The 23,606-nt window shown below is 36.7% G+C and overlaps 1 protein-coding gene across 6 annotated transcripts in view; it reads right to left on the bottom strand.

The window, feature by feature from the left end:
* The window catches only part of LOC134531216 (cleavage and polyadenylation specificity factor subunit 6), a 294,999-nt gene that overhangs the window by 113,060 nt on the left and 158,333 nt on the right, over window positions 1-23,606 (bottom strand). For all 6 annotated transcript variants that reach the window (XM_063366877.1, XM_063366876.1, XM_063366880.1 and 3 more), the window contains exon 10: window positions 8,575-8,730. In XM_063366877.1, the coding sequence (XP_063222947.1) occupies window positions 8,575-8,730 (156 nt within the window). The remainder of the gene's footprint in view (window positions 1-8,574; window positions 8,731-23,606) is intronic.

The raw sequence follows: 23,606 nt of genomic DNA on the forward strand, positions 1-23,606 counted from the left end.
TTTAGAGGAAGTAGGTGAACATTTCTGACAAACTATTTAATTACTTTTTATTGGATAGGATTTTAACTGGTATTATGAACAGATAAAGGGTGTTGACAATACTTGTAAAACAAAGATTAAGACAATAAAACATTCTTTAAGAATTAAATGTTTAGGAACAAAATTAAGTCAATTTAAGTTTGTGGTTGATTCAAATAATAATGGTTGTTGATTGGTTATGTTGTTTCAAGTATTTATAGCAATGAGATTAAAATAACGTTAGTACTAGTGTATTAAGAGCAAGACCCTGAAAAAAAAATTGAAGCACGAAATTCATGAAATAAAGCGAAAATTTGATACTTTTAAAGAATTTTGAAACTTTCCTTTGATTTCAACATAGTTGCAAAATTAACAAATTTTCGTGCAAAATTCTCAGTTTTCTGCATGAAATTCACGCTTTTTCGCACAAAATGATGTCTTTATGCCGCAAGTTCTATTTATTTACGCTATCATAAACATAGGGGTGAAATAAACACACACTGAAAAACTATAGTGTCCTGATATTATCTTCGTTTTGACACATTCATGGTGGCCACTCACAGTCACCAAAAACATTCCCTGATTAAAAATTCAAAATTTCCCTGATATTTACAATTACAAAAAAAACATACTTTTGATGAAATAATATATTATAGAAAGAGATTACTCACATTTTAACACCCTGATGTATTTTCTTCATTATATACATACGGAAGTTCGTTAAATAACATAATACATTTTAAATATCACTTTACATTATAGCGTCCCCTTTAATGACCTGCAGTCTGTGTTTTGTTTTATGTCTGGAGACCGGAAAAATTCGCGAATTCACTTCGCCATAGGCTAAAATACAAATAGTTATACTTAAGTGCTGCCTCTGCTATTGGCTCACAACTCACCTGGATGACTCTGGGCCAATGAGAAACACCCGACCAAAGCTTTATCGAATCTCAGGCTGCTACGTTGGGACGTCTCAGAAGACAGCAGCCAATGAGTGGGTGGCATTTGACCGAGAGTACGCAGAACTATGGAGTTCATCCTACAGGTCATTGAACCCGCTAATTTTTCCTGTCCCTAGTAATGGGGTATTTCAGTGGCGAGCGCTCAAACATTTTTTCACACAACTTTTGATAACTGTTCTTACATTCACTTTTGAAGTGTAACATTTCTAGTTGTGAAATATTCTTAGCCTTAGTACTCTCAACAAGGGATAACAGTACAGTGCAAATTTTACCTTGTGTTTGATTTAAAAATGAAACAACTAATGGATAAGTCTTCACTGCATTACAATCAGAACTCCCATCTGTAGCTAAAGCAAATGGTCCACTTACTAAAGATTCAACAGTTTCAATTTAGTTTCACCAGCCATATACTCCACTAAGGCAGATATTTTTGATCTCGCACAGCTGTATTTCTGTGCAACTTTTGAGTCCGGAAACATAGCTCTATACAAATTACCCGAATGATCGGCTACTGCTATCGGTAAATTGTGTTCTACCAAAAAAACTTGTAACCTGCGTTTGTTACTTTCGTTTCTTCAGATGTAGCGAAAAACGACGATATAGATTTATTGCTAGTCACAGCTTTAAAATGTTCTGCATGTTTCTTTGATTCAATATGCCGTCTACAGTCATCCCTTCCACCATGTGCAATCGAAAAGTCACACGTGCATACATTAAAAAACGTGTGGCGTTCCGAAACATTTGAAGATGACAAGCATGGCCATTCTTTTAAATAGTTTGGTCGAAAGTTCTGAAGAATAACATTTTTTTTGCCCCAGATACACATTGTTTTGTCACACGCTTCATTTCTACAACCGGCACTGAAGAACACAACACCATCGAACAACATAAAAAGGTTTCACGTCTGAAGACACGACAAAAAAACTTTGATGGAAAAAAAATGGCTTTCAAGAAAGTAATTAAAACAACACAGGTTAGCCAAAGTACCGTACAAAAATTATTGTGATGTAAGTAGCTAACAAACGAAAAGTCCGAGAATATGTACTAGTTGTATCGTACAACGGACGTAATACCATACCATTTCTATTACAAAACACAAGAATTAATCTACTTATTTCGACAGTACATGCGCACACTTACTAGTTCCGTTATCTGCGCAACCACGTGATGTATTCGAACTGCGTTCACGAAACATGCACATCAGAAACGGAATTTTTTTTCCGTTACCCAGCAGCACAAAGCCTCGTTTCCGTAATAAACCAGCGATATTCCGTAATTCTGTGTTAAATCCGTAATAATTACGGAAAATCCGTAATGGTTGGCAGCTCTGCGGAAATATACATGACACAAAAATTCCTGGTTATTAAAAAAATTCCCTGACATTTCCCTGATAATTCCCGATCAACGTGATTTCCCTGATAAATCCCGGTTTTCCCGGTGAGTGGCCACCCTGACATTACTGAAATCCACGTATTTTTATTACTCTTTTTACAAGTACAGTCAAACCTCTCTGAAACGACCCCTCACGGTTCCCAGGAATAGGGTCGGAATAGAGGGGGGGTCGTAATAGATGTTTTCCGAAATTTTCAGTTGATTTCAACCCCCCCCCCCCAACCCCTTTTCCCAAACCGCTACTCGCTAAGAAACCAGCCATACAATGGCAGGATGCTGTCACTCACAATGCTAGACGGCTGTGCTTTAAACCTTCATGACAAGTCCGTCGCCCTACAGGCCACCTCTAAAGAAAATATGTCAATAGACAGTTTATTTTTACTGGTTAGATTACATGTACGATTTCTTGCTTGCCGTAGTTAAATACACTAGAACCCCGATGTCACGAACCCCGGATTTAACGAAGCAGTGATTTTACGAATACATTCTCGAGAACCGTCAAAAAATTGGACATTTTGACCAAAATGTGAAAATCAGAAGAAAAAAAATTTAAAACAAAACAAAATGAAAGATTATTAAAATCTGTTAACTTTAACACACAGCGTATTTTTTGTGTCGGCTTTAATATTGCCTATAATGTTCATGTGAGAATAACAAAAAAATAATGGGACATTTCCTTTAAAAATACGGCAGCAGTAGCTTGTGCAACGTAAGTGGGAGCGCGGGAATATCGTCTAGACAGGCTGGCGGCAGCACAGGCGGCGGATGCATGACGTCATACGGCTTACCTCTCCTTCCCTTGTCTAGACTTCAAGGTTCATCCCTCCCAGGCATACAAACCATCGTGTCTCTCTCCCCCTCCTACTTCAACGTCCTTTGGCATGTGAAACTGTCAACATCCTTCCTCACCTTCACCAAACTGTGTGCGACTAAAGCCAGGTTTGTATAGTCCAGTTCTGGTAAAATGAAAAATTTTTAAGGGCCCCCGCGACAGCCATTTACCGTTAATTGTTTTGATACAAATTGTTTGTTAGTTACACAACATTATTTCTGAAGGAAAATCACTGAAACTTCAAAATTTATTTAATGGAAAAATTTAGCAGGGCCGTAAAAGTATTCATTTTTGCCGCAAATGAACTATACTCGCCCTTCCTGCCGGACAACATTCTCGGCGCGTGACGCATGGCAACTACAGTCGTGTGCCGCGCACAGCCACGAAAAACCTACGCAATTTCCAAACTATACTATATATCCGACTGGAGTCTGTTTACGAAAAGCATTTAAGAATTTGTTAATGGTTCTTTTGAGATAAAATGGCTAAAAGACATGTTTTCGAAGTTTTAGGTGTAAAAAACCCGTTACAAATTTCTTGAAAGTATCATAGGGAAATGCATTACACCTTTATCTTTATTTTTCCGCCATATAATGTTATGGTCACCGCTCAAATTTCACTGTTATCTGACGGGAACGAGATGACTGCGCGCCAGTTCAGAAGCCTTGCACTTAGAGGTTTTACCGCGCTAGAACTACCATTGAGCGTCGATCTTATCATCCCGCTTCACTAACACACACGCTGACCAGACGGCGCCCTAAAGCTGATTAGAGGAAGCATGTAGAAATGCAAGGCAGGAAATTTTTCCAGCTTATCAACCAGGACCCGGGCAAGTCTTGACTATTAAGCTTTTCACATTAAAATATAAGAGATTTGTATTGTGTAATTTCGGTGTTATTTAGCGGTTTTTCTTAAAAATCGCTTTTTTCGCATTTTCCATATAAATTCGCGGAAAATTTCGCGATTTCGCGATTCACCATATAATCGTGGCCCTAGTTATTGCTCGCGCGAGAGGAGAACGTGGAATGTTAGAAGAAAGATAAATGCGGGGTAGACAGACGGCAGCCAGTGTGTTTCCTGCGCGGGGAATAAGTGGCGTAGCCTTTTTTTTTATGCTGGGTGAAGCGACCTTTTTCTATCAACCCACGGGAAAAATTAATTGCTTGAGCTGTCAAAATAAACATCGCTGCGGCAGTTAAAACAAGTCGAGGCGGGCGTGCATCCAGTCGGTCGCTGTGTATTGTCAACCGATAGTAATCAAAATCAAGAGAAATCCAGCAGGTAGCTTTGCCTTAACTGCGTACCACACTAGACACTCGCAATAAGCTAAACGTAAACACGTTGCCACAAAAACCTTTATCTGCACCCTGCCGACAAAGGGACGTGGAATGGGGGTTGTTAAGCGCTGACAGCGGTCGACAGGAAGCACTCGGCAAGAGAAACGCAGCAACACGTTACTCACCACAAGAAACTTATTTTCTGTCTGTTTATCTTCGGATTTTCGGCAATTTTTTCACGGTTCCTCGAAATCGGGTTGTAATAGAGAGGTGGTCGCAATAAATGGGGTCGCAACAAAAAGGTTTTACTGTAGTAAATATTGCCATCGCAAATGAAAACAAAATGTAACAAATGTCAACAATCAATATGTGTACACTACCAACATAACAAAATTGACTGTCCACAGTTTTTGTGTTTTGAATAATGTTGTTTCTGCTGCAAGGCGCTCTGGTGTCAATTTTTCTAACCTTCTACTATAATCACATGGAGCTAAGATGGCGGTCATTTTTGTTTGCGAGCACAAATCTATGTTTGCGAGCACAAATCTATGAGTGTTTAAAATACATTCTCCACATTATGTACGTTTTATTTATAGGGAATGGTTGAACACCCATGTTGAAGGTTAACCTTATTTATTTAAAAATGTTTTCCCCCTATAATAAAAGTAAATAAGCATATGTAGGCCTACAGTATTTCGATTAACATACCTTTACTTCAAATAAATATGCAAGTACCTCAGATTAACAAACACATAAATAGGATGGATTGCATTGTGAAATGGTGAGCACACCACAAGATACTTTTGACGGATTGATTGATGGTTTGACTCTGTAATCCAGCAGTAATTTTCAAAAGGTTAGGTTAGGTTTGGCTAAGAATTGTTTTGAGTAAATTAGCCCATTAATATTTTCAGCGATAACCTTATAAATGCTACCTATTTATAAGTACACTAAAGTCCCGTTATAGCGAGGTGTCACGGTTCCGGGTTTGATCCTCGCTAACCGTGTCCTCGCTATAACCGAATTAGACAAATTTTGGCCCCCACAAAATAAAAATTAACCTAAAATAGTTTAAAATTGTGTTTAAACCAGTATAATTGGAAAATAACAGGTTATATTAACGAAATCTTAATTTCTGTGAGCAGATGTGTGAATTCTCTTTAAAACGATACCCCATAAGTACGGATGCGATCACCGATTGCGTCAAAATAACCAGTTACCTTACCAAGCCACGTAAGCATAGCATCTCAGCCCGCGGCCGACGCAGCATTGTCCTGCTATCTATCGTCGACGCGGGCTGTCTGCTGGCGGCCATGATGGTTTGGGATGTAGCGAACAGGTGGTGCTAGTGTAGCGCGATGATTTAATTCCTTACAAAAAAGCAGGATTGCGGCTGCGGCAACGCACGTACACCTCAAACGAAATAGTCGCTGAAAAACTATACTTTTTTCATTTAAAGAAACCTGTCAACTTTTTTAGAAAATAAATTTGGGATTAAACTCAAACCATCACCACCCCTTTCCCGGACAGATACCCAAACAACTGACCGAAACAAAAGTTACAAGAAAACTGCCCTAGCGATTCGGAAATAAATATGGTAGTGCCTACTAGAGGTGTAAAAGTAACGAAAAAAATGCGTACCCGTATGTATTCGTTACTATAACAATTAGTACTCGTTACTATCGTTACGTTACTAGTTACTTCTGATACCGCATAATATGCTATGTTATGTTGCAGCAACGAATCCAGTCGTATTGCGTACGCATACAGTATGACGTCGCGTAAATAATAATAAATAGAATATAAACAATTAACAATATTTGATAATTAATAGTTTTTCTTAACCAAGAAACAATTAAATCTCATTAGAGCGGATTTTTAATATTCTCTCTTTAACGATAACAAAAAAAAAGTGAAAATACACAATTATAAAAACAAAAACATACATATTTCTTATTTGTAAAAAAATACTTTCTTACGTTGTTTCTGTTCCAATTTCAAACTTTGTCCACACACGGCACAGATAACTAACGGAAGTTTGATAAAAGAAAGAAAGGATGGGATTCTATTTTTAAGCCACGCACTTAGGTGGCGATTGCAGGGCTGAAGAATGTGACAGGCGTCAACGGCAATATGTCTAGTGGCCAGCGAGAGGGATGGAGATAAAGCAGACAAATAACAAAAGCGCGCTTCAAGCGATCACGCCATAAATTTCTCAAAAATACCTCGTTATAGCCGTGTTATCGCTATTACCGTGCTCGCTATAACGATATTCTACTGTATATTGTAAGTTATGTATACATTTTAGGTGCAGGGGATTTGCCATCAGCCAACACTCTTAGAGAAACTTATGTCCCAAAAATTGGCCAGGCAAATAAGGAAGCAGTAAGGCACGCTGTAGAAGACAAACAGATTGTATTCTTGTGTGATGAAACGACAGACAAAGTGGGCCGATGTAAGGCAGAGTCTGCTTTTTTGTAGTGCCTATGAAAGATACTATAACTGTTGTGTTACACATTTGTGTACCAACCAAACTTACCTGCAGAGGAGAATTTCTATTATGTACAATGAGATAGACACTATAATTGAATTTGTATATTGAAATAATGTGTATTGTAACCTTAGGATTTTTAATGGAATATCTCAAATGTTTTTACTTTGTTATGACATGTTTAGTCTTTGTAAAGCCTGTGTTCTTTAGTTTACAAAATTTTTTTGTGCAAAATAGGACATAACTTTGATAGTGTACAAAAATTCTGACATACAACACAGGTTTTAAAACTGTACCAAAGTACCATGTGAGAATAAGTATTTTCTTGAGATGAGTAGCACCAAGGTATCATATGTGAAGTATTGTAATCAAAAAGTATAACAATGTTTAATCAAATGAATCACTTAACTTTTTTACATTTTTTCTGTTTATGTAAAGCAGATTTTCACATACAAAATTTAACAGCTATTTTTAATTGTATTTTTATGTACAATGTAAAATATTCGTAAACACTGCTTTACTCATTAATATGAACCCCTACAAGGTTTTTTTTACTCCGCCAATGGCATAATTTTTTCACGATTTTTTGGGGTCACTAGTTATGAGTATTGGCCATAGTACATTGACTCAATGTGGTATTATTTATATTAGCTGCAAAAAATACACTAGTGTTAAAGGTTTATGAAACCTTTTTATGTTTGAATTCCAGTGTAATCAGTCAGTTGAGTATAGTCAGCATCTGTAAATACAAGTGGTGTGCGGGATCCCGAATTTCGGGAAGAGTTTCGGGAGGGCATTGCTTTTTATCCCTTCGGGAGGGAATAATATTTTTCCCGGTATTTTCGGGAATAAAATTATGCTTGTGACAACGGCCCGTTTGTCCTACAATAAAAGGAAAAATAAAGAGATTGCTTTACGGTTTAATAAAGATAAAACGTTTATTAATGAAATTATTTTTTAATATCAACGTATATCCATGGGGAAAAAAAATTCTGGAAAATGATATACATCACGATCTTCTAAACTTACATAACTTACTTAAATAAGCAGTCGGACTGAAACGCAACGCTGAACGAGACATTACATTAATAGTTTGCCGTACTATTGGCAAATCCCGTGTATATTGCACATTTCGTAATTTTATATTTGTATTAATGTTTCTGTTTACCGGAATGAATTCGTATTACAACGTCTAAAATTGTTTCATCAAAAAAATCAAGACAAAAACAGTGACATAATTATCAGGGACAGCTGCGATTGGCCAGTGCGTCACTTAGAGGCGAGGTTACGCTACAGCCCACAGGAGATGGCAGCACCATGTGATGATTATACAATACTACCCCGCACGTGCGTGTATGTATATATATATATATATATATATATATATATATATATATATATATATATATATTAAATAGCATTAAAGGTTTTTTTTTCCCTTCTATCTTGCAGACAGAAAAAAATATTAAATGGCATGCAATTTCTTGAAAATAATATTACATCATTATAATCTTTGTTTAATTATACCAGAACCTTTTCCAGATGCTTCCAAATGTGTAAGTGGGTGAACACAAATATGGATCAGTAATAAATGCACAGCACCTCTCCGTGACGAGCCGTAGCTCTTTGTTTCCACACCGTGCAGGGTGTCCTGAAGAGAACTGATGAGGATCTTGCAGCGGTCATCGTTGGCCACTTTAGACTGCTTGATGAGGGAGATGGCGGTCACCAGGGTCTCTATCGCACTCGCGTACTCGCCTGCACAACCACACACATTCATTACATATAAGCCAATATATTCCTTCTTAGCAAATTTACGTTACATTTTACAACAGACTCAAACCTAACAACAGCCTGTCTACATATGTGTTCGGATAGACCAAAGTCACTACAGTGGATTACTGCAGCTGTAAATATTGAATCACCATCATTGAAAAAACAATATTGTAAAAGTTAAAATGTTAAGTACATAAAGTAAGAGTTATTTATAATATTGAACATTTAAATGTACAAAGTACACAAACCCTATGATTTGCTTAAGTTGCAACTTGTACAAATTTACTCTTAATACGTTTAATAGTATCCCAATGCAAATTATCTAAACAGCTACTCATAGCTGTCAGCTATCCTGTCTTGTATTGTATGGTTACACCACAATCACTTTCAGTCATAAAATGAGGCAAAAGGAAGTATTTTACAAAACTAATTATGCATGGCCACAAAAATAGAGAAAACCAGGAACAAAGCTGATTTTTTTAATCAGAAATATTTTTTTAAGCTATGTTGAGATCTTTAACTAAAAGGGTATCAATTAACACTACCATTTAGATATCCCAAACCTTTCCCACCAATCTACCACATTTTATGAACATTCAAGGTGACAATATAAATCAGATATATTAATTTTTAAAAACAATAATTAAAATTAGTACCTCAATTCTTTATGTCACAACATGGAAATAGAAACAAGACTAAATACAGGTAATTTGAAGGTGCCAAGCCACACTGAGTTAGCCCATGCTCTTGTCTGGCTCACGCTGTATTAAGTTTGAGAGAGCCACACTTATCTTGGGCAACAGGCCAGAAAAGACCACCGCTCAGTAATCTTTGGTAGCAAGCTCCAATAGCATTTGTACTGGCTAAATGTAGACGAAATAAATACACTTTATTTCTTCTATAAAGGAAAGAATCCTTCATAGCAAAGACTAAAGCATATTTTCTCGTGTCAATATTTTCTCTCAGTTTAAGTATTTTATCGGGTATGATTCTTTTTCTCCTTTTGTAATTATTTATGTTCCGATATTTTTTATCTCCGAGTATTGATTTTGTAAAAATAAAAAAAATTTTCAGTAATGAAAGTATTTGTACTTTTATATTGTTAAATGTTATCAGTTGTGCAGATATGAATTTGTAACATTGATCACTATGGGTTGTTTAATTTTTTCATCAAAGCAGATCCAATTATGTTTTATTTAGGACAAAAGAACCATCATTAATTTCATAAACAGCAAAACATTCAAAAGTTAGTTCAAAACCATCCGAACTGAAGAGCAGAAGTATCTGAGTGAGTAATATTGCAATTATTTTGCGGATTGAACCCCACGTTTGAAAATATATACTATAAGATAAGTTTTTTACGAATATATCAGTTCGTACACAAGATTTTTAAATTATTTAATAAGAATGTCCAGCTTCAAACGATTCCTGAATCAACGAGGAAAGGATTTCCTGTGTTGCTGTCATCAAGGCTTCATCAATTTGCAGCCAAAGTGATTCCCAAACGACTTCCGAACCAAAACGTTTGAAGGAAGGATGACCAAAAGAGGATATGTTCGAAGGCTGATCCAGAAGTTGTGTTAAACCACTGGAACAATGCCAAACTCAAAACTGGGATTACCATTGTATTCGAAGGATCAAAATAAGGTTGGTTTGTCCATGTGAGTTCAAAACCTATCTAAGACGATCTGACATTACAATATCATTAAGATTGAATGATGTTATAATTTCACTTTAAATTTGTGTTTCCTTAACAAATTTAGTAACTATTTCCAGTGGTTGTAACTACTGCCACTGAAATAAACGAATTCCTGCAAATATAGTTTATTTTTTTAATGTCCCTAGAATATTGTTTATAAATACAAATAATTATGTTCATTCAATATTAAAATTTTTTAAATATTACTCGTTAACTCTTGGTTCGAACTAATATTGGTTTGGTAATTGATGTGTCATTGTCCATAACTAACAAATTCATTCATCTTATTTTTTTTTTTTAGAAGCACTAGGTTGTTGTTATTACACATAATTAGTGTATTGTAAGTGTTAAATGAGTTAGATGATCATATGATGTTCACAAGACACATTAAAAATACAGTTAAAAATACATTAGTGCAATTCAATTAAGTTCATTTGTATGTTATTAACACATTTATTTTTACAAGATACCCAAAGATCTATTCACATTATAGTAACAAGGAATTATTTAAAGTTTCACACTATAGTTTATCCATATTGCTTTAAAATTACTTATTTGATTTGTAATACATTTTTTCCCAATTTCACATATCTAACAGGTGTAAAAGAGATAACTTCAAGTTTTATGAAGAAATACCACAGCATTTACCTGCGTATGGGTTACATATTTTATGCTGATTTTTAATTGACAAAATGTAATGCAATGCTTATGGAAATTTTTCCCTTTCGATTAATAATAATACTATTATTATTAATAATAATATTAATAATAACAATAACAATAATAATGCACCGTGTGGTTGAATATGTGTGTAAATAACTAACCTATGTTGGTTTATAATACACGTAACTCCAAAGAATAAGTATTATTTGTTTAATGAAAATATCTCGGCAGTAGTGCCGTGTCTGCCACCTGCTTGGTTGGCACAGGCAAGTGGCGTGTCTGCTGCACTGTACTGGCAAGGGGAGGGGAAAATCTAAAAATAAACAAGCCAGAGAGAGAGAGAGTGTGTGTGCACGCACGTACACATTCATTTGAGTGAGGCCATGTGGCAGAGTTGGGTCTCCCTCTCATCCTAGTAAAAGTACCATGAACTGGCACCCACACAATTAACGTGTATATCTTTACATATGTTTATGATGCAACTGTGCCCAAACATTGTTTTTGCACTAGATTTCCAAAACTTTCAACTGAACATTTTGTGACAAAACTGCAGCCATTGTCCATGCTTATAAGTGCATTTTTTATGTTTCTACAGCAGCGCACAATTTTGCGGGTAGTGAGTTAGGATTTATAGAAAGAATAGACAAAGATTGCAGCTTCTTCTCCCTTACTGCAACAAACGGGTGAGAGGGGGAAGGAATACAACAGATGAAAGGGAAGCGAAGGTTTTAAGGAGTGCACGAGTACTCGAAATTTTGAGTCAAGTCGAGTTTTTAGTACTTAACTCGAGTATAGTTTTGAAGCTCGAAATATTCTAGAAGTTATTTTTCGAATCGCTAAAACAACAAATTACTAGTAAAATCACATTTTATACATACCTTATTGATACAATCTATGTAAATTTATAGAAATGCAGTAAAAACAATATTTACAACTCAATATTTAAGTATAAAAATTATTACACAAGGCATTAAATTTTGAGATGGAAATTTTTTATTTTTGGTAAATGTTAAATGCTGTGGCCTTTCTCGAAATAAAGTAAATAAACCAAATATATGATTTTATTCATCTCCCACTTCTACAGTAGAACCCCTGTCATACACTTTTCAACGGAGGGCAGAAAAATGGTGTATGATGCGAGAAAGTGTATGAAAAGGGAAATGGCAATATTAAATTTTTTTTCCAATCTAGCATACCAGCACAATGTCAGATTAAACATAAATACATATGTATGTGTAAATAATTGCATTATTTTAATGAAAGATATGAACATACAATAAAACCACCAGAATTGAAAATACAGGACTTAGCTACTCAAGTAAAGCTGACATGAGAAACAGTGGCCTACAAAATGTTATGAAGTCCTTTCTTGGAGGGGGCAAAAAAGTCACTAAGAATAAATTAGAAATCAAGAAAAACAAATTAGGCTATTTCTTGGAGAAAAAAATCAGAAATTTTTGTTTGTTTCCTGCTGCAACATGCAAGTTCTTCAACATGTTGTTCCAATTTATACAAGTGAGGGAACACAGGCTCACTCCCACTGACACTGTTCAAGTATCGAGACAATGTGTCCAGTGCTTCTACTGCTTATGTGTACGAAGGTGCAGGTCTGGGTTCTTCACAATCATCATCCCCATCTTCACCATCAACGTGCTTGTGATCATCATGTCTTCTGATGAATGTGGTCCTCAATTATGTCATTGTGTGTTAGTAATTCAGATGTAACAACTCCATCATCAATACAAACTCGTCAAATGTGATATTACTGCCCAACATTTCCCACTGACCTGGACTAACATCACTGACATCAGGTTCTTCAACTGTGATGTCCTCCTGAACAAGAAACCCTGCTTTCTTAAAACAATTTCTGATGGTACTGGTCTCAACTTGAGACCAAGCCAATGCAATAAAATGCAGTGCAGTTAACACATTCATTGACAGTGAACTTGGATCTTTAGAACACTCAATCATGGTGAGGGACTTTTGAACAAGCCTTCTCCTGTACTTGGCTTTGAAACTTTGAATTATTCCCAAGTCTAGTGGTTGCAGTTCACTTGTACAATTTGGTGGGAACAAACAAACTTTAACATTTCTCAAAGTAACAGTCTCGATGTGAGCTGCACAGTTGTCAATGAAAAGAATAATCTTGCGATTTTGTGCCCCCATTTTTGCATCTAAAGCATGCAACTGCAATGAAAACAACTCCCTAGTCAACCATTCTTTCTTGTTAGCATGATATTTAGTTGGCAAAGTTTTCACACCTTTGAAACACCTTGGCTTCAAACTTTTACCAACAACAACAGGCTGTAACTTCTCACTACCATCAGAGTTAGTGAACAGCACAACAGTCAGCCGCTGCTTACTAAGCTTCCCACCATGACAACTTTCACCACGGAAACTCAAGGTTTTGTTTGGCAAAACATTAAAAAAAAGTCCAGTTTCGTCCGCATTGAAGATATTGCGGGGTTCGTACTCACTCACAAGAGATGGTAGCTTCTCTTTCCAGTGTTCCACAGTGTCAGGATCAACACTTCTACTCTCCCCGCATACAGTGTTGTAAACAATGTTGTGTCGTTTTTTAAAATGATCGATCCAGCCGTTTGAAGCAGTGAAATTTTGGATACCTAGGCGGGAAGCTACATGCAAAGCTTTTTCTCGCAGTAGTTTACCATCGAGGGGAAGACCTGCCGCGTGTATGTTGATAAACCACTCTTTAACCAAATCGTCTAGTTCTTCAAACGGCGATGTTTTGATGGCCATAATTTTTTTCGCCATTGGCCCAGTTCTTTGTGCAACGTCTTCAATAGACGCTCACATTTTCGCGATTGTGTTAATCGTCAACACCGGCATCCAAAGTTTATTTGCCAACGACACACGTGTACCGACATGGGCATCTAACTCTTTTAAGATGACCATCTTTTGCTCAATTGTAAGCAGTTTTCGTTTCCTGCTACTAAACTCCATTGCTGTTAATGCGTTTTTACAAACAACTTTACGCAACAGAATAATTTTCAATAAAAGTTTAACCTTAGATACGTACAATATAAAACAATACGATCATATGAAAAAAATAACAAACGCGTATGTATTCAGGACAAAGATAAATGAATACACAAAATGTGAGATTCGTGCATTGGTAAAGAGTGTGCGCAGTTTTCATAATCATTGCTAGTTTGCGCCGCTAGTCCTTCGGTGCTGGCCGTAGATGATACTAGCGAAGTGTACAGTCTTCCTGATACTATTAATATCTATGGTGCGATAAAGTTATTTTCTTACGTTTGCAAAGGTAAACAATAGACGTTTTTCAAAATAAAAGCATTAAAACATAGTTTGTAAAGAGGAATATAACAAGCATTTGTGATTTTTGGACTTTTCCAAAAAAGTAAAAACGTATGAAACGGGAAATTAATGATTTTATTAGTGTATGTTCCGGGAAAGTAAACCATTGTAAATATAGTACTTTCGGCGGGACCAAAATTAATCCGCGTATAACACGGGAAAATGTATGAAACAGGAACGTATCATCGAGGTTCTACTGTAATTAGGTTTTCTTTTCAAAATAGTTATGAGTCCACGTACATTTTGTTATCATTACGTAGGTGAACTTGTATTTCATAATATAAAAATTAATACTCTTCTATGGAATTTGTGCTCTAAGTTTGGCTAGTTCGACTCCTTTAATAATGTTTATTAATAAATGCCATAAATTTACAATCCAATATGACCATGATTAGTTCCATTTGTAAACAAATCAGTACATACACACTTAAAAGAAATTGTTCCCACTCTCTCTATCTCGTTGCTCCGCATTGCAAAACTCTCGAGGGAGTCTCTCACCCTCTTCGCCTATGTCACACTTCCCTTAACTCTCAGAATTTGCTTGGTACCATTGAGGAACTGTCCCAGAACTTGTCGCCAGACTTTCGCGCCACCCGTTGTGGAGCTCTTGCAGAGGCCGGCGACGCTGCTTAGGTACCTGGGATGCCCTTCTCAAACCGACGAGAGCGGCTGTGACGTGTCGCGTCATCCCGGCCGACCCAACGCATGAAACATTAATTTTGGCGACACTTGATCACGCCTCTCTGAGTGGCGACCCGCTGAAATCCCAAAGGCTCAACGATATAGATAGCGCTGAGGAAGGACGATGCGCGGGCGGGGTGCGTAGCAACGACCCTTGTAATCCGGCCAGGCACGTGTGGAATGCCTTACGTCAGTGGACGGTATGTGACATGGCACGTGACACCAGTGGTTGTGCAGGGCCGCCAGCCAGCTCCAAACCTAGCATCGTGGTCTGGTCTGTCGCTACCGTAACAATGTGTAAGTTATTCATTGTTGTCACTTAATAAATCAAATAATTCTTCGGTCTCATGCTCATCTGACACAGCCGCAGTTGAGGCAGAGGGTTGAACGTCGCTCAAAGGCTGAAGTTGTTGTTCAAATATTTTTGCTGCAAAAGAATAACTTCTGTTCGTTCGAATGAGTTGCAGCACTTTTGACGGTATTTCAAAAGATGCACAATCTATATTATGTATTTTCAACTTATCTCTCAACAGGATCAATACATTAATAGTTTATATGGTAACAACAATCTATTGTGTTGTTTTGTTTTTATAATGTCAATAGAACTGAATACATACTCTTTCAAATTCAGCCTTTGAATGGGATGATAGAATAGTGCAGGGATGCCACCAAACATGGTTATAAAATCCTGTATTAGATCATAAACAATCCTGTAAAATCCTTTAAGAAGAAAATTTCTGTAAACAGGATTTCATTCGCACCAACATTTTTTTTACAGCTAAGACACAGGAGAAAACAAAGTATTATAAGCATATTTCTTCAAAAATCAGCTTTTCCTTCATTCCAGTTGCATAGGCCTACTTTAAAATAATAATAATGAATGTAGATTAAAAACTGATAAGTTTACATGTAAAGAGTTAAGTACCAGTATGAGGTTCTCACAAAAATCACTTTAAAAATATAAACACAGACTATGACGTATTTGCAGGCATTTCTTGCCTCAACACTCCGACTGCTTCACTTCTTCAGGTTCCAAGTGGGTTTGAATTCCAGCCCCAAATTTTTGGTCCTGTTGTGGCAGTGCAACAATGCATTCAACATTGGCATTTATAAACGTAACCTGTTTGTGTGACAATTCTTTCTACAGCAGCATTGCTGTAAGGAAGACAAAGCATCGCTTTAGCTAGTCTTGAAAGTAACGGAAACATTGGTTTTCCATTTTCTTCTGCTTCAGATACAGTGTGCCAGTAGGTGTCAATTTCCATCACAGATGTTTTTCCTCAGGTTCCTTCAGTGAGTATGAGATGAATTCTTCCTGTAGCTCGTCCCGTTTGTCATCTGGAATGATATTCGGGAACCTAACCACTAGTGCTTCCAGTATTTTCCAGTCACCTGATGACTTATGTGCAGGGTCCAAAATAACTATGTTTTTAAGTACTTCATAATTGAGGGGCAAGAGACAATACAGTTCTTGGGTTCCTGTCTCATAAAAGTCCCTCACACTTGAAAAGAAGTTTTTTATTTATTCTAGGAATGCATCAGCAGTTTCTAGAATTTTTCTTGTTTTATGGCCTGCATCTGTGAGCTGGTTTTCTCTCTTGTAATCAATAGCTCTAATTTTACATTTTTGTATGACTTCAAACTGTACAAAACTTGCAATGAATGGCCGTAGAAGAATACATGTTTGTGGATGGAGCTTGTGAACATAAGGCCGTTCTTTTTGGAACATGACATTAAATTTTGTGAAACGAGGGAGTACTGCCTGAAGGAAATAAAAATAAAGTTTTGCTGCATCAGACTGCAAGGTAATTCTAATCCGTTTCACCGCTTCAGAATTGGCCTCTTTTCCATCCAGTCTGTCAAAGTATTCTGCCAAAGCTGGCCATTGTTCTGAGATGCTCCACACAATTCAAAAGGGCCAACCACCTGGTAAAACAAAGCCGCAGAATACTATGATTTTCTACTTTCTACTTCCATAAAATCTTGAATAGTGCTGAAATCATCTTTTCTTTTGCCAGATGACTTGAAATGAACATACACATCTTTGGCAAGCTGCTCACATACATCTGGTAACTGATTACAGGCATGGGAAGCTGCTAAATGAGCAAGATGGCATGTGCAGTGCAGAAACCACACATTTCCCTGATGTTGCCTCACACGTGAAAGTACAGAATTAAATTCACCTACCATGGCTTTGGCACCATTGGAGGACATGCTGAGACAGTTTTCCCAAGCGATACAGTCTTGTTCAAATGAAGAATTTACCAAATTAAATAAGTTTTCTCCACTAGCCTGACCACTTAATTCAATCACTTTATACAGGTGAGTTTCAACTTTATCTGAAACAAACACCCTGGCCATAATAACAACTTGCCTCGTGACAGTAACATCCGTTGACTCGTCAATCAGCAGTGTAAAAACTGATGTTTTCATAACACAAATTATGTTTCCTTCAACACAGGAACCCAATGCCTGAACAATTATCTGGCTCGTTTTTGTACGCGAGCAGTTAAAATTCTTAGCAATTTCGCTGTCAGGAAACATCTGCGGGACGAGTTTTGTGAAACTGTCGCTAAGTTTTATTGGCAAATTGTTTTCACAAATAAAATTCGCCCACAGGGTGACTACTCCAACCCTAGAATAAAATTCCTGGGTATTTTCAGGTTTTCCAGAATATTGAACTCATTTTCTATACTAAGTTTATGCGTTCTTTGTAATACTAAATTATACTTAAAATTTAAATTTACTTCCAAGCCTGCTTACATAAACATATCCTAACAAAATGCCGAATTACATTACTTTCCGCGCAAATGCACATTGCAGATACAATGATATTGGTACATTAGATGAAGTGTTGCCAACTATTGACAAGATAAAAGTTTACACCTAAAAAAGTATTAGATGTTATAAAACCAACAACAATTAGTTAAAGGATATACCGTATGAAAATTTAATAAACTGAATCCATAAATTATCCAATGAATAAAATATTAAACTTCATTTTTTTTATTATAAGAAAATTGGAATTACGCACGGTAAACAATCTTCAGGTTCTGAAAGCGTTTCTCTGAGCGTCACAGTCATACACGTAAACATGAATGGCGTCAGGATTGCCGAACACGCTTTCTTCTGTGGATGCTGACTCTCCCATGTCGTCTCTTATTCTAAAAATAAATATTTATAACACAATCCATTGCTATTTATTATATATTCAATATCGTTATCAATTGCAGATGTACATAATCAACGACTAACGTTAGACGATAATTACAGTATGGAAGAATAGCAAATCTCCCGAGGGGTGAATAAATTCCTGGGTATTTCCAGTATTTTTCCAGAGGCAAAATATTCCTGGGTAATTCCAGGTTTTCCCGAATTTCTCGACAAATCGTCACCCTGGCCCACATGATCTCTGCATCTACAATTTTGTTGTCTGGTTTGCTGATGAAAGATGTGAGAGAAGTACTTTGTTCAGCAGCCCTCTGATTTCTCTGGTGTATCTGTGTGCTTCCGTGACACCTAAGATCTTTCAGACCACCCTTTTGAATGTAAAAGTCCGACCGACACAATGAACACACTGTAGTAAAGTCAGTTTTACCGGGTTTAAGCCACTTTAATTCTACTTCCCACTCACGTTTATATCGTTGTTTATACAGCGTACAATCTGGAGATACCTTGCGTTTTCTTTACTTTTCTTTCAATTACTATCTCCAAAAAGATACAAGCCGAATTTTTTGTACGTAACAATCACTTTAAAATTAACAACAAACTGTAAACACTCCATCAATCCATCATAGAAATCATGATTGCACGGTATAACAACCAAAACTGTAAAAACACCGTCACAGCTATCACTTCGCACAAATATTACTGGGGGTGTTCCATTACACGCACAAACGCACCATCGCGCAGAAGAGAGAAACAGAACACAGTGCCTAAAACAGCTGTCATAGATATTACGATGCACGGTATACTTTCATCCGTGAAATTAAAAAATGCTTCCAGACATAAAAGGTAGAGCGTGATTTGTTGAAAAACTGAAACGATGTAGCAAAGTGAAGTGTCTCTTGATGACATGTTATATATGAAGTGGAGCGGGAGCAGTAATTAAAAATATTTATGTTTGTGCATTCGCCAATTAAAACATCCGTGATTCAAAGTGCTTATCCGTTAATCCGGTTCAACTCCAAAATATCCATGAAAACGGATAAAATCCGTAAAAACGGCAACCCTGGAATAGTGATTACCAGTTGTGAAATCAAAGAAAAAGGATTCTCTGCTGCGGCATTTTTATACTGCAAAACCTCACTCCAAAATTGAACAGTATTAGTAGTCTTATTCCACAAAATGAAGTTGATATTATGACATTCTTGCAGAATACCATTGTAACAACCCATGAATATGTTCTCCCTCCTGGTTAAATGGTTTGACTATCAATTTAGTTAGCTGTCCCATCACATTCAGTACCGTGCTTTATCGCATAATCGTAGCACATTTTATACTAAAATCAAGTTTGAAAAAATAGGGGTGCGACGTTTATGCAAGAAATTTTTTTTTTTGTTAGGTAAAGTTGTTCATAAAAACAAAACCCATTCATGGAAAATACGTTTATTTAAAAAGTTCAGTATAAAAGAGCACGCCAAAAAATTTAAATTAATAAGTCATGCAACAAAATCCTTTCTTCAACTTTAAATAGAAAAACAAAATCTGTGATCCGAATGCAAGCCTGAAAAAACGCATAACTATCGTCGTAGTACACTGTAGTTAACTCGGCAGTTGTCAGAGAGCACACATTGCATGAATCGGCGAGATATCGATATTCAACTACATATGCACGCTCTATACAGGAAGCAACATAACCAAACATGAATGATAACAACTAGTGCTGGCTACATTTACAGCGAAACCCCTTATTTACGTTACCGTTATTTACGTTTTCCCGTTATTTGCACTATATTCTTCAGGTCCCGTTTAGTTCCCATTTAGTCCAATACAATACCTTCACGCAAATTACGTCTCAAAATTCGAATCCATCCCGCTATTTACGTCACATAACAAACATAAACAACTTGGTGCAATCGCCATAGATGATGAAACTGTAAAAGAATTGTCCGAAAATAAACATGTGAAACGCGTCAAAGATTTCGTTCGTATCGAAAACCACAACACACTACAAGATGGCGATGAAGTTGTGCGGGCTCTATTTGCGCTGCGAGCGCTGTCGATTTTCTGGACGATATTTTAATCACATACACAACTGCATGTTTACATTCTGTGAACATTATGGTAAAGGAAAGTCAACATCCGGTAACGGTAAATAGAATGCTAGAATAACGTGGTAGAAAATATTGTGTAAAAAAGTTTCCTTTTATTTTGAATTTTTTTTTATCAGTGAAGTCTGTCTTTTATGGTTAAGTAATGGAGAAAAGGCAGCGTCAAACGTTTTCAGTGGCGGAAAAATTAAAAATAATTGAAAAATCAGACGAGTTTGTGGGAACACGAGTTGATTTGGCAAAAGAACTTTCAATTCCCATCAGCACACTCAATACGATTTTGAAGAATCGTAATAGCATTGCAGAAAATGCAGCAAAATGCGGGCCAAGTGCAAAAAAACGAAAATACTGTAAAGAATCAAAATTTAAAGAAGTTGAAGATATTCTTGTGGAGTGGTTTGTGGGTGCACGTTCTGCGAATCTGCCAATCAGCGGGTCCATTTTGCGAGAAAAAGCTCGTGTGATTGCATCCCGGCTTGGCATTGAAGATTTTACAGCTTCCAATGGATGGCTAGACAGGTTCAAACAACGCCATAATGTTGTTTACAAAGTTGTATGCGGTGAAAGCAAGAGTGTGAATGAAGAGACAGTGGAACACTGGAAGGAAACTCAGCTTAAGGAGAAGATTGCCAGCTATTCTCCGAAAAATATATTTAATGCTGATGAAACTGGATTGTTTTATAGTGTTCTGCCTGACAAAACTTTCACTTTTAAAGAGGAGAAGTGCCATGGAGGAAAGTTAAGTAAGCAACGAATCACTGTACTTCTGTGTACAAATGCTGATGGAAGTGAAAAGTTGCCTCTCTATGTTATTGGCAAGGTTATGAAACCCAGGTGTTTCAAAAACGTACGCACCCTTCCTACCAAGTACACAGCAAAAAAAAAGTCATGGATGACGAGTGCACTGTTCCAGAGCCAACTTCATGCACTTGATGCCAAAATGGGTGTTCAAAACAGGAAAATTGTTTTGTTTATTGACCAGTGCCCTGCACACATGGGCAACATACAGCTTCGTAATACAGAAGTTGTTTTTTTCCCTGCGAACTGCACGAGTGAACTACAGCCACTGGACCTAGGTATTATACAGTCATTCAAGTTCCTGTACCGAAAATACCTGGTCACAAGAGCGGTGACCATGCTTGACACCGGTAAGGATCCCTCGACAATGAAGATTGATGTATTGACAGCCTTACACTTCACAGCTAGAGCATGGAAAGAGGTCACAGTTACAACGATTCAAAATTGTTTTGCGAAGGCAGGCTTTTTTTTTCCAGAGGCAGGTTGTAGTGCCAGTGAAGATGATGGTGTCACCATCATAGAGGATGTGCCTGAGTATTGCCAACTGTCTCAAAAGGAGTCTTTTAAGGACTATGTGGCAATTGACCAGCAGGTAGTTACCTCACAAGTCCAGTGTGTGGAGGACATTATTATCAATAGTGGCATCACCAACTCGCAAGAAGATGATGATGATGAAGAAGAAGAGGGACAAGAAGAACCAGTTCCTACTACAAGAGACGTGCTCGCAGCTCTTCAAACATTGCGCAGCTATATATCAAGTTCTGAAGGCAGTGCTAGTTCATTTGATAACTTTTATAATTTGGAGAGGCAAATAATCTCCTTGAACAGCCAAAAAAGCAAGCAGAAAAAAATTTCAGATTTTTTTGTTAGGAAGTAATCAGAAAAACTTTTTGGCTTTCATTATTTTTTTATTTTTGTCAAATGTGGTAAATTAAATGATTAAATACTAGAGTAAAATTTGTTGTTAGTGTGTTTGTACCTGCATTATAGTATGTGCTATTAAACAAAAGGAAAAAAATACTGAATAAGGTAAGCTGTACTCCTTTTCATACTTTTCCCTTTATTTACACTTTCCCGCTTTTTACACTTTTTTACTTTGTCCCCATGAAAAGTGCAAATAAGGGGTTTTGCTGTATATAAGCGGTACACCGGGGCGACGAAAACGAACGGATAAAGGTTAGAATGTTTAAAAACACCTTTAAAAGAAAATTTACACATCAGACAACTTCGTATTTACGTTAATTAAATAAGTAAATGGTAATGTCCGAATAAATATTAGATTTCTACTTTAAAATACATTGTATTATACAGAAAAAATACCCACACAAAGAACTCGGAATCAAATAGTGGAACCAAAAACATGATGCGACATTAACGTTTTTTTATCCAAATTTTGACGCCCTAAAATATAGGTGCGACCAATATGCGCGTGTGACAATTATGCAATAAAAGAGGGTACATTAATTAGGTTTGCAGACATAATTTAAAAAAGATCGTTTTATTTATTTTAAGAAAGTTTCCTGTGTTTACTATACGCTTTAAAATCATTATTTACTTTATTTCATGCTTTTCCAAATTATTCTGATGACTCGCTAACTATAGTGTGTAACGTTGCAAGACCCCTGCCCACATAGCTAAATATTTTTCTTTTCAACTATTTTCATGAATATAAACATTTCTTAAAAAGTCTTGCTAAGAATATTTTTACTGTTTTTATGTATTTTAGGATGGATATTTGCACGTGCTATGTGTTTTAAGAATGTACGATGTATTTTTACATACATTTTAAATCATTATTATTTTTTATGCAATTATTCACAAATAAGTCGTTGTACTGGATTTTTGCCTGTTTTGGCCTACTTTTTCAGGTTTTTCTAAATAAGTTTAATTTTGTAAAGTAATTTGTATTATGATTGCTGTTACATAAGGTTCTAGAACAATGGATTTGGTGTGGGATGTATTAGAGAGAGGCATAAGAGGACTGTAAGTGCGAGTGAGAACGAAACGGTGATTCCCCGGTAAAAGAGACAAAAGCTGGGATTCCCCACTGGTCGTGGGAACTAAGTGATAACTGCTGTCTCACGGTGTGGGAGAGAGAGAGAGAGAATGTAAAGTCCCTGGCTCTGTGTGTAGAAAACTGTTTTCAAGGTGTGTCATGTATTCCTATTGGCTTGTGATGTGTAGTGTAAATGAAGCGGGTGTGTGATTGGTCGGTGAGGTCATGTAACTTCTCCTCCCTGCGTGAAGGATACAGTGCAATGATCTCACCAGTCGTCTGTCGATCGCTGCACAACGAGGGCGCGTTCGGCGGCTTCTCGCTAAATATGTAGAAGAATTGCGGGATAGAAAATTGAACAGTGTTCAAAGCCATGTCGAGTTTTAAGTTAAACTAACAGTTTTTATAT

The sequence above is a fragment of the Bacillus rossius genome, chromosome 3, assembly GCF_032445375.1.
Source record: "Bacillus rossius redtenbacheri isolate Brsri chromosome 3, Brsri_v3, whole genome shotgun sequence".
NCBI classification, from domain to species: domain Eukaryota; kingdom Metazoa; phylum Arthropoda; class Insecta; order Phasmatodea; family Bacillidae; genus Bacillus; species Bacillus rossius.